Raw genomic sequence first — 13,106 nt, forward strand, 5'->3', positions numbered from 1 at the left:
CGCCCCTAATTTAGCAGTGTAAGACTAGAGGGATGGCAGCTAGTCATCACCATCCACTGCCAACTCTTGGGCTACTCTTTTACCAACGAATAGTGGGATTGACCGTCACATTATAACGCCCCCCAAGGCTGAAAGGGCGAGCATGTTTGGTGTGACAGGGATTCGAGCCCGCGACCCTCAGATTGCGAATCGAGTGCGTTAACCACCTGGCCATGCCGAGCCTGATGCATAAGTAATTTTAACCGTTATTATGAAAATGAATTTTCATGATAGATAGGCAACATGCAAAAAGAAGAAAAAAAAAAAGGCATGAAAAAACATTCCTTTACAGACCCTAAGACTTAATAAAAATTTCATATTTTGTGTATGAAAGCATCGTAATGTTTACTGATAATCTGCCAAATTTCATTAATATTCGCTTACCAATTTAAAAGTTATAGTATGAAAACTATAACAAGCACAAAATGGTTACAAGGTCAGTCCCAGTGACCGAGCCCATGCTAAAAGATATAATTTGTACGCTGTGCATACATGAGGAAATTTTCATACTTATCATAGGAAATTTACCAGAAATGTTTATTTGCAGTGATACTAAAAAAGGAACTATTACATATTTTGGAATTTTTTTTTCAGCTCTGGGCACTCAAATTACACATGAAACAAGTTACAATTTGTACAAAAAAAAAGAGCCCACTACTTCCAGACCTAGCTACGGGGTTGCTTTCTTCTGTGATATTTTACACTGCCTTCAATTCTACACTCTGATCTTTACAATGAAGATTATCCTTTACTTTTAATTTTTAATATCTCAGGTTCTAACTCACCTGTCTACCCATAGAACAGACACTATATGTATTCCCTTTGCTAGTGCTTTCAGACGCGTAGCTACTCTTCCTTCTTTAAACACCAGGTGGGTAACATCACGACTAAGTCGAGGGACAACTTTGGCCCCCATTAACTGAAGCTGTTGTTCTATAGCCTTGGATCGATCTTCTCTTCCTGATCGAACTTCCACACAAGCAACTACACCTACACATTCCAATACATTAAAACAAATTATTGAAAATTTCATATCAACAATAAATAAAATGGACTGTAACCATCAATATAAATATATACTGTATATTTAAAATGTACAATTACACATTACAACCACTTTTATTTTGAACATCTTACATACATCATACTTTTAGATTATTCAAGGATGAAAAATGTAAAAAATGTGGTTTATGGTCACCTGTTTTAATAACTACAAAAAAATATATATTAATCTTTTATCAGATGCTAAATAACTGAAGACTACTTAATTTATTTGTTCTGTTTGATAGTAGCCCATGCAGTCCACAGATATTAGCAGGGAATTATGATAGCAAATGTGACAATCAAAATATTTTTAAAATGCTCAATCAGATCAAGCTGCAATGATAGTGTTACCTCACAAAGATGACTTAAAGTAGTGCAATAATCTTTAATATGAGCATTCAGGTGAATTTCTGCATTATCATTTTTGAAAAGATACTTAATACAATGCTTGAAAAGAAACATGATAGAATGGACTTGATTAGCAACAATTTTCAGAAACTCAGGTTGTAATGTAAACTTTTAGAGAAACTAGAGGTTCTAGCTTATGTCACACAAAAAACTGTTCCCCTCACCATTACGTTACCTCTAGAAACTTACACTAACAGAACAACCAATGCAGAGAAAGTGGTTCATTTGGTTTTCAATATATTTTTATTCTAACACCAGTAAAGAAAATGGTGAAATGTAACTCATAAACTTACAATATGTGCTCCTTGTCAGTAAATGTTCACAGCTATACTTTTCTGTTTGTATTCAAGATATAAGCAACTTCTGTAATGATACTCAGTTGTCATATGACAACTTTTGTACTGTTTCTCATAAGGTACAGGTGAGGTCAATTGGATACAGTCTGTCTATTGTATTGTTTACATTTTCTTTTCCATTTGTTTGCTACCAGTAAATTGGTCATAATTTTGTCTACTGGCAGAGTTATTTTCAACTGTCACAGGATGAATTATTAGAAAAGAAATGATTTTTTAAATGTTACTTTTAAAATGGGAGCACTACATGTACTTTTATTATAATTATAAATAAATAATTTTTTGAGCAAGATGTATGTTGTTAAAATAGGACTAGCAATTAAAAATGTGCATATATAAAAAAATGAAATTTAATTAAACCATGAAGTAATGCTTGACTTGTACAACAAAAATAATACACATTAGGATATTCCATATTATTCACTGTCCCAAGGCTATGAGATGTCTTAATCCCCCACTGCTGCCAGACCAAATGTTACCATTTTTTCTATGTGTGATGAACTTTTTTAATAATATAAAAAACATTTTCTATCTATTGGTAACTTATGGTTGAAATCATTATAACTACTATCTTACTGTCAAAACAAGTAAACAATACTGCTTCCTTAATACAGTTTACTGTTATATACACAATAACTTATTATTTAATTAAAAGAATATCTGAGTAGCACTAACAAACTGATAATGGAGTTGGGTCAGGTTATCTAAACTTATTGAAGTAAGAAGATGCTAATTTTTCTAGTATTATTCTGTGTATTTTTCCTTTGGCTCAGGTTATGATTAAAAAGTGTATAGTAATCATCTCCTGTATTTCATGTGTCTGTTATGTACTTTAATAAACTGGTAACTAATGGCTACAATAGAGAATTGGAAAGCTTTAAAAACTGTCACATTTACAACTATTGTAAAGTGGGTTATTCCACTTCAAATAAACCAATATTTTAACATTTTCTAGTTTCAAAACCTCAGAGTTAACAGCATGCAATGCTACTAGACATTTAAAATAACCGATTAATTGAAATCATGAGAAGTTGATTAATGTTATGAAAATAATCAACTAATCGATACTAGTGTTTTCAATTCTTCCAACTGTTCAAGTAATTGACATTATAATTTCTAGATATTTTCAAGAAATTCAAGACTGTTAAGTTAATCTATTAGTGTCAGTACTTATGAAAATAATTAACCAATCATTATTAGTGTTTCCAATTATTATTATTTTTTAATCATTCCAAATATAAAAGTCTCATATCAGAATAATTGATTAGTTGAATATAATCAAGTAATGAGCCGGACAATTAATGAATTACTAAATTTCACTAAATATCTAGCTGAAAATATTTCCAAGAAAATTACTGAACAGTAACAATAAAGATATTAATTTTCCTGGTCATATTAGTAAATGAATTTTCCAATTAATTACTGGTCAATGTTTATAATAATCAACAACCTTTTGTTTGAAAGGTATCAATCTACCTGAAGTATTAACACTTTTGTAATTGGCCCTTACCTTGTGCGAGTCTTTCATTCATATTTTATTGATATATTTTTTAACATTAGTAAAAAACCAAACTTTTAACATTCAACTTTTTTTGTTGGCCATTTGTAATACCTACATTAAATAAACATGCTACTTTATTGTTGTAAAACAAGTCCTAAAGTCCTGACTAATAAGTTAGAAGCATACATTTTACTTAATACAACTGTTTTTATTTTAAATAATTAATTCAAGATGAACTTGAATTTTATTGTCACTAAATACATGTGAATGATTTGTTTATAACTATTATCGAGTTCACTATTAAATATATTGTGTATTCATATTTCTAATAAGGTTACCTTTAATGATGACTAAGCTGACTTTTCATTGAAGCTAGTTTTGAGAAATGAATTTGGGTTAGTTATCCACAAGGGCTAAATCTTTATAAGGGTGTCAGTTGGCTTTTGGAAATCAGTAATTATCTTGTTGAGATGTCTATATTACTGTCTGTTCTTATTAAACATGTAAATGTTTTGTCTTTTTGTTAACATTTGGCAAGAACCTGATTGGTAAACAAATCTCCTTCACCTGAGGCCAATCCCTTCATCAATAAAACAGTCTCCCTCAGAGACAATTTAAATTTTTTTTTCTAAAGGGTTCTTTGACATGACTGCAAGTTTTTATCATCATTGAAATAAACTGAGCAATGAGAAGTACCTATGAAGAATTTATGTCATTGTCCCTGTGTATTCACAGTTGTGCTTACTGCACTTTCTATTCACAGAGTACTAAGAGTACCACATTATATACTTAAATGAGATTGTCAACAAAAATACTAATTATGAGAACTTACAAGTACACACAAAGGAGAATAAGTAATATTTTGTCAACCACATTACACCCATCATATCCAGTGCTAATGAAGCTTTCTGTCCACTACCATGGATCATCAGGACAGCTGGGATATGACAGACATAGAAATGGTCAAGGTGCTATTAATACCATCAACTTCATCAAGAACAAAGATAAAACACAGACCTGAACAAACACACAAGCTGAAAATATGTACACATGCTCCTTAGCATCTGAGAATATGCCTTTTTCATTTACTTGAGAAATGAAAAATTATTATTCTGAATTATTACTTCTAATTTAGCAGTGAAAGACTAGAGGAAAGGCAGCTAGTTATCCCCACCCACCTTCTACTCTTGGGCTACTCTTTTACCAACGAATAGTGGGATTGACCATCACATTATAATGCCCCCATGGCTCAAAGGGTGAGCATGTTTAGTGGGATGGGGATTCAAACTCATGACCCTCAGATTGCAAGTTGAGTGCCCTAACCACCGACCAGGCCAGGCCTAAGACTCGGAACTCAATTGTGCTATTGATACAGAGGGAAGTACAAAGAAGACTGGAGTGAAACTTGTATAGCAATTGCAATGAGTAGTAAAAGTAAGCACAACATAAAAGGAGGTTCTAACACTGAGCTTTGTTCACACAAGAAAAAAAAAAATCTTTAACTCTCACAATTAAAGTATTAACTTTTATAAATAATTTCCAATAGTATATCTATTTTTATACCACAGCCACTATTTCTCAATGATTGCGAGTCTTACAAATAATGACACAAAAAATGTAGAACAAAAAATCATTTATTTCATTCGGGTTACCCCCACCCCATCTACATGCAAAAACCTTTATAAAAAAAAAAATTCTTACTTTCTCAACAACGATGATACACTTCTCATCTGAATAATAACTGTTTTTATATTTTGTACCTCAGTCACATGACTAAACTTTTCAGTTTTAAAACTGATTCCTGAAATATGAGACCAATCATTAAGCTTACTATGTTATTTTTTCAAGAAACACTGTACATGCCAGTGTTGTACATCATATGGCCCACTAACTGCTTTGATCTTACTCTAAAGCATTTTAATATTACAATTTAAAAAAAACAGTCCATCTTAAAATAAATAAATAAATGTTCTATTATTTGTTAATTAACTATATATATATATATATTACTAACTCACAAATATTTGAAATAAAAATTTCCAAAATATAAGTATCAAATTTTGCTTCACAGGTTTCTTCCCTTGGCCTCTTAGCTTTTTCCAGATCTGACTTCCTCCAAAATAAAATTGTACACCACTCATCTACATTAACAGATTAATAGATATGCTGATAATTCATTCTAATTAGAATATGATGCTTACAGAGTGCTTCCCAATGTCAATTTTGATCTGCCCTTTTCAAATTCATTATTTTAAACTGATGTTATTTTGAATTGGCATGTATTAAATAATGAACACACATTTTTTTTTATTTATCTCGCAACTGATTTAAATTCAATACCAGAAGTCCCAAAAAATGTTTTGAAGTCCTTTAAAGTTTAAGTGCTCATTAAGGGTACAAATATTGAAATTTAAACATCTAGTCTGTAAAATTAATTAATGGTATTTTACACCTTACTTTCTTTCACTCAAAAGAGATTGTTCTATACTAACCTTTTAAAATTTCATTTAGGTGTTTGTGATTTTTTTGTTCCATACTTCTTTCTCCTAGTTTCAGATTTTCTTGATCCTCACCCTCTAATACTGAAATTATGTCAGTTACTTGCTGATTAATGTTTTGATTCTGACTACACGTAGACTGTTCTTGGTCAACTGTCAAAGGACTGAAGGTTACACATGAACTTGCACTTATTTTTGTGGGCTGTTCGTTAACAACTGGTGTGCTATTTATGCTAATAGACCTATTAGGAGGAGTCAATGCAATTGATTGGAAATTTTGGTCTGTTTTGTTCCTTGAGGATTTAATAAGTGCTGAGTTATTCACACTTTCTCCAGTTTCCAAAGATGAACTTTCCGATTTCAAATCTTGGTCTGATGACCTTACTTCAGAAGTTCTAGCATCACTTTCCTCACTTCTTATTGGAACTTTAAAGTCCTTATCATTCGGCTGTAACTGTTTTTCATCACAGGTCTCAACAGGTATTTTTCTTGCTCTAGTTGCTGGAATTCTGTTTTTACTAGTTTGAACTTTACCAAGAGATTTCCGTGAAAATTTAGAGCTACAAATATCCAACTGGTCCTCATTTACCTGATCAACTAAGTCACATCTAGTATTTAGTGTTTTCCTTCGAGTCCTTTTAGAATAATTAGATTCTGGAGTAAGAAGTTGGGATTCCTCATTATCTTTATAGAGACTTTTAGAACCTTTAACAGATTCATTATTGATGGAGGTAAGATTGGTGGTAGCTAAATGAGGACTTACAGGGATCTCATTTGCTAAATTACAAGGAAGAGAACCCTGCTTACGAGTATTCCTTTTGACAACTTTTAGTACAGACATTCTTCAAAAATCACATTTTATCCTCAATTGGACAAGAAAACAAAGGACTATTTTCCAGGTTTTGCACTTTAAAACAATCTTTATGAAATCATCAGTTCTTTGACACCAATACTGAAATAAAATGAAAACATTTTATAGTAGTCATTAAATGTAATTGATTATATACAGGAAAAATGATAAAAACAATTCTTGAAAATTTATACAACTACAAATCACACGCTACTTTAATTTACTATTCACTTCCAGATAACTCTGCATACCACGCTATCCACCCATGGACCTTACACAATTGAGTTCAGCATGAACTGACTGAAATTCAAACCAGAAGAGTTAATGTTGAAAAGAAAATTCACTAAGAAGTATTATTTTAACAAACTGAAGCAGCAATTTATTCAGAGCGGCATCACAATATGCTACTAACACTTGGCTCTGTTACACCTAATGTACATGCATCCTGCAGACAAGCCTATGGGGTCAATAATAGCATCTAACAATGTGCAACTTGTAACATGCACATTATGCTACTTCAATTTTCCTATCATATGTAAGGCAGAAAAACATCAAAAGGTCAAGATGACAAAAGATCACTTTATCCATGACGTCAGAGGAGGAGGCATGAGGCCATTGGGTCTATTATAGGCACCTCTAACCCACAAATATATATATGACAAATTGACAAGGGAGCATTTGGTCCTTCAAAACTGTCCTTTCACACCCACTCTTTGAGGTGCTGGCCTCCACAATTGTTGATGACAACTCATTCCATAACCCTGTTAGAAAAATATAACCACACTAACTAGTCTAATTTGTCTTTTACACAAATTTTAAAATTGCATCCACTCGACCTATTATTTTTAGAATACAGCATAAAGAAGCAGGAGGTCTTGATACTATCATTCCTTAAAATATTCTTAAAACTTGAATATGATCTGTTATTCTTCTTTACTAAGAGAAGACAAGAGAGCTTAACTTATCCCTATAAGATAACCCTTCTATCTCTGGGATAATCCTTGTAGTCCTCTGCTAAGCCTTTTTGAGTAAGTCAGTGTCATTTCTTAGGTAACAAGACCAAAACTATATTCAGAAATCTGAGAAGACTAACAAGTGATATGTACAGAAATAAAATTATCTCCTCTGACTTGAAATCAGTAACTTATAAATAAACCCTAGCATTCTATTTGCTTTATTATTAACAACATAAAAATTATTTGATGGCTTGAGTGACTTATCCACCACTATACCAGGATCTTTTTAAAAAACTTCCCTCATATTAGTGAGTGGGTTCCATCTAAGTTATGATAATCCAAATGTATTACCTTTAAATTAATGTAACTAAAGGTCCAACCTCAGTGTTTGTTCAACTTACCAATTAACCCAAGTCAGTCAAAAGTACCTCAACATTTTAATTACACTTACAGCTAGAAATATCCAATATTACTAACATAGTCTCATCTCTTTATATCTATATACCTATCCAATTACAAGTTAAAACAATTCAAACTTACTGTACAAATCAATTCATTAGTGTAAAAATCACAACTAGTGAACTAGTGTCTTTTATATTTATAATTGCAATCTACAGTATTTTGACAGTGTGAAGGCCAAATCATAAAAATCAAATGAAAATTTGAGAGATTTTCCCAAATGATATAATGCTGATAACATACAAGTAACAGCTGATGAAATGAGCATTAAATGTCATAGTTAGCAAGGAATTAGAAACCAACAGGCCTAAAATTTGTAATCAAAATCATTCAAGCTGGATTTTTTTCCCCATGCCTCTTAATTTCTCCATTTCAGACTCAAAACCATGAACATATAAAAACAGTAGTTCAGATCTATCTTATATCTCTAATCATCCAGCCCAACTGATGAGTTCCAATATTGACTGAAAATACTCTTGGGTAATGTCTTATGGCAGACAAAAGTCAGATCTAAAATGCTATTTTTACATGCCTCTGATTTTGAATCTGAAATTGACAAATTAAATGGTATGTGAAAGAAAAAATATATTTTGCATGATTTTTTATCACAAATTTCAGGCCTATTGGTTTATAACAAGTATTGGTATTTTACAGTGTAATTTTAAAAGAAATTTTGATAATAAAACCTATAAATTAGTATAATAACTTGAAGTATTTAATAAAAGCTTCCAGCACAGGTTTCATGTTGTTACATTGAGACATAATAACAAATTGTCTCTCCTTACAAACCAAAGTGCGGAGTAAGCTTATTCCTTGAAGTCTTACCATGTATAAAAAAAAAATTAAAATTATAAACCATTTTGTGTTTTGTATGACACTTTTACCTTAGTGAATAATGTAACTTGTCACTACACCAGTGCTACATTATGCTAATCTAAGGGTAAGTAGTGTATTAATTTCCTTTTAATTACAATGATAACATATGTTTACAACATCCTAAGTATATAAAAAATAATGCATTAACACTAACAGTTATTACACTTTACAGGGAGTGTGGTGGAGATTTTTATTGTTAACATCACAGTTAACTGTTAATGGAGTATCAACACCCTTAACAATAATAAGTTTTAAAAATCTCAAATACATTCCCTGTTTAAGTTCTAACTCTACCTTTCTCCAAAAGAAAAGTATGACAAACTTGCAATCCCAGGTATCATCCCTGAAAATAAGCAGTTCTTAATACTAATATATGAATTAATGTAGGCCTAAATAAAAAATGCAAGTTGGGCTAGGAAAGTTGACCTATGGATTTGAACTTGAAGTTAGAACACTGCAAGTTCTAACGTGTTGCTACAGTTACTGAATACGAAACGAATGTTAATGTCAATTGTTATAAAATTAAAAGTACTAAAACTAAAAGCATTGGATGATATAATACTCTTCCATTAATAATTTGCATTAAAATGACTTTGAAATAGTTTATTAAACTTAAAGCAATGAGCAAGATAAACGTTACCTAGGTTATATTATTATGCATAATCTCACTCCGTTTAAGCCTAAAATAAAACAATCCTTCGTGAAGTCCTATGCCATAATGGAATAAAATCAGTACGTTCATTTTGAAAACGTGTGGCGTTAAAAATGTTTATTGGGGTTTAATTTAAATCAACTATATTTAAAAGTTAAGAATAAAATGTGTATTATTTTGTCAAAATCCTTAAACCTATACTCACATACACTGCTAGTGCTACAGAACGACTAATTCTTGTGAAATTTAAATATGTTAAATAAATAAGAATTTTGTAAAATTATAACTGTTAATATTATGAAATATCAATTGGAAAATATACATAGAATAATAAAAATGTAGCAAATTTTTATGCGTGACAAGACCACTCAGAAACGAAACCGATAAATAATTGTTTGTTTGTTTGAATTTCGCGCAAAGCTACACGAAGGCTATTTGTGCTAGCCGTCTCTAATTTAGCAGTGTAAGACAGCTAGTCATCACCACCCACCGCCAACTATTGGGCTGCTCTTTTACCAACGAATAGTGGGATTGACCGTCAGATTATAACACCCCCATGCCTGAAAGGGCGAGCATGTTTGGTGTGACGGTGATTCGAACTCGCGAACCGCAGATTACGAGTCGAGCGCTCTATCTACCTGGCCATGCCAGGCCCGATAAATAAGTCTAGAAATGAACGATTGGAGTATAAAAACCAAATTTGTATTAACAGTCGATTACAACAAGAATTTTAACAACATTTAGGATCAAAGTATGTTAATAAATTTTCTGAAGGAGACTGTTTTTCGAAGTAAAGTTAACAACAATTAATTAAAATAATTTGAAATGAAAATCAAACCCAGTGGTTGTCGTTGTTGAATAAACAGTAAATGTGTTTTGGAACTTTACCTTAGGTTTGTTGAGGGTCAATATTTCCATAACCTAACTTGTATTTGATAATTCAAGCTAATACTTGCACATCTCAGTGGTACAGCCACTGATAAGCCTGGACGGGCAACGACCCACCCGCTTAGCACCCAAGCCCACCCATTCAGAGTTTGTTTGATGGTTCGAACATCATAGGTAGTGTTTTTCTCCCCCTCTTTTATTTCTAGCTATCTGTAGCTTACTTTGAGGGTTTTTACACATCCTACCCATTCTTCTTCGTAGCTCTAGGCACACACAGTATTTCCTAGCTAGCTAATTACTGGTGTATAATTATCTTATCTCCATAAAAACGCATACACAAAAGTTTGCTAAGTATTCTGAGCATATGTGGTTGTCGCATAACACATAATCAAGAAGGTTTTTAAGTTGATTCATTTCCAGCTGCCTTTGTTCTTTTGTCATTCTCTAGAAATAATACTTGTTCTGCCCATGGAGGATATTGGCTGTAATGGTGTATGTTCTGCAAGAATATAGACAGCAGTATCTTTCAATGGTAGACCAGATGGTATCTCAAGGTTACAGCTTCCCCCATGTCTAAATTAGCCATAAAAGTAACATTAGTTTCTATGTGTAAATCCGAAGTTTTCCATTTAATAATAAAAATTAGATTTAAACATTCATGTATTAAACCTTGAGTTAGCTGGTTATAATGAAAAAATCTCGAGCAAAGAACGCTAGTTCAAGTACTTCATGAAACAAGTGAAAGGTAACCATCCAGCATCCGTAAGCAAGTACTCAAATTGTGTTTCTGTGTTTTCGATATATATTAAAAATTGATTTAATTCTGTGTTACACATGTTGTACAGTCCACTTATTTCTTGCTGAAACTTAGTTAGTTTTAGCTAAATTCAGTATTACTTCATGATATATCCTCCCATTATATATATCAGATATAAAGTTACTCCTTTAGGAATCAATTTCATCTTATAATATCACAGATTAAAGTTAAACTTAATATACTACAGAGTGGATAGGAAGGAGAAAAAATTGTGCAATGACCACCGGATGTTTCGCTGCAGAGTTTTATGTTTTCTGCTGATGTGTATAATACTGTTTACTTGAACTCTTGCGAATTAAGTTTCAAAAGGTTTTGTTGTTATGGAAATGGTATTTTCCACCACTCAAAGTACTTGTAACCAAGATGGAGAATTAGCCACTGAGAGAAGACAGTTCTATGAGAAAGTGCTTTAGAGTAGGATAAGTCCTCTCCTGGTCACTGAACTTTTATCAAAGTTGTGAAGTTAAGGACTTCCATCTCATTACAGACGACAAGTCAAGTAGAAGAGCCACTAATGTCTCATACGCTCAGAATGGCTGCTCATGCTCTTCTCCTAAGAATCGACTTTGGTGCAAAAGAAATGTGGACAATTGAGAGTCATAATGGTGGTGTGGCGCCTGGAGAGTCTAGGACCAAATGAGGTAGTTTGTATAGAACTCCCAGATCCTTGCCACCACGAACAACCGAAGAATACAGAGGAAAGATTAGAGGTGTCATTGATAGACTGAAACAGTGACCACCTAATGGTGGAGTACATATACTGCTGAGGTAACTGCCATGGATCACAGAGGAGCCTGTGGTCAAGCAAACGGATGGATGAACTGCTAACAGCAACTCATTGCTTTGCTACTCTGTACCATGGATTGCCTACTCACACGAGATTCAATGTCCCTAAGAGTGCTTACCACACTGTGTTCAAGATTTCAAAGACAATTCTGTCAAATAATGGCCAAGAAGTCGTAAGTAAGAGGTTCAGACCACGTGACTGTGACAAGACTGATTATCTCTCCCACAGTATTCAATGGTGCATCAAAGGAAGATTTGGACCATTTCTTTAATGATTCATGCAGGTAACTAACTGTAATATCTGGTCTTTTGAGAAGGCTACACAATGCCTGATATAAAATAAACACAACACCTGGGCACACCTTCTCTACTGGAGATGACTAGGTGTTTTTTGAAATTTTTGTGAGCCCTTCCTTTAGCATCCATTGTATATCAACACTAACTACACCTGTAGTGCGCCAGAGAAGCTTGTACAGCAGTTTTTAATCGGACGTTCAGCGTCTTATTCAACTAACAAGTCACTGAGTTGTCATTGTATTGGGTCTAGATTATTCACATAATACCCAACCAACTGTTATTTAGAGACTCGTATTTTGTAATTTTAACACTATTGAAATATAATTGTGATTTCCTTCTGTGAACTTGCTAAAGTATATATTTTGCATTTATGTTAAATCAAGGGATTGTCTTTGTTGTTGTAACATTATTTTGCATTGTGAAAGTTTTCACTACGGTATTGTTTATAAAGATTTTTATTTTGCATTTTTTATTTGTTGTAAAACATGGGTGCAACTTTACTATTATTATTAAAGGTTTTGTGTGTCATATTTGTAAATGGTATTAAAGAATTTCACAGTATTGATTATCATTGTTAAATGGTTTTTCTTTGATGGTTTTTAGTTTAACATATTTTGTAGCTGAGAAGGGTCTTATTTTATCTTGGTAAAGAATGTTTGTATGTATTTTTTGTTTTGTCAAA

The 13,106-nt window shown here is 32.5% G+C and overlaps 1 protein-coding gene across 2 annotated transcripts in view; it reads right to left on the minus strand.

Moving 5' to 3' along the window:
* Positions 1-9,860, minus strand: part of LOC106463730 (microcephalin-like) — a 37,923-nt gene extending 28,063 nt beyond the window's left edge. Inside the window, exons 1-3 of one of the 2 annotated variants that reach the window (XM_022391360.1) lie at positions 9,842-9,860; positions 5,838-6,795; positions 825-1,029 (exon numbers count right to left, since the gene is read on the minus strand). In XM_022391360.1, the coding sequence (XP_022247068.1) occupies positions 825-1,029; positions 5,838-6,684 (1,052 nt within the window). In that variant the 5' untranslated portion in view covers positions 6,685-6,795; positions 9,842-9,860. Of the gene's footprint in view, positions 1-824; positions 1,030-5,837; positions 6,796-9,624; positions 9,776-9,841 lie in introns of those variants that run through there. The other variant, XM_013923829.2, reaches the window with a different exon arrangement.
* Between the last annotated feature and the right edge of the window lie 3,246 nt (positions 9,861-13,106).

This window comes from Limulus polyphemus, unplaced genomic scaffold, assembly GCF_000517525.1.
Source record: "Limulus polyphemus unplaced genomic scaffold, Limulus_polyphemus-2.1.2 Scaffold1, whole genome shotgun sequence".
NCBI lineage: Eukaryota > Metazoa > Arthropoda > Merostomata > Xiphosura > Limulidae > Limulus > Limulus polyphemus.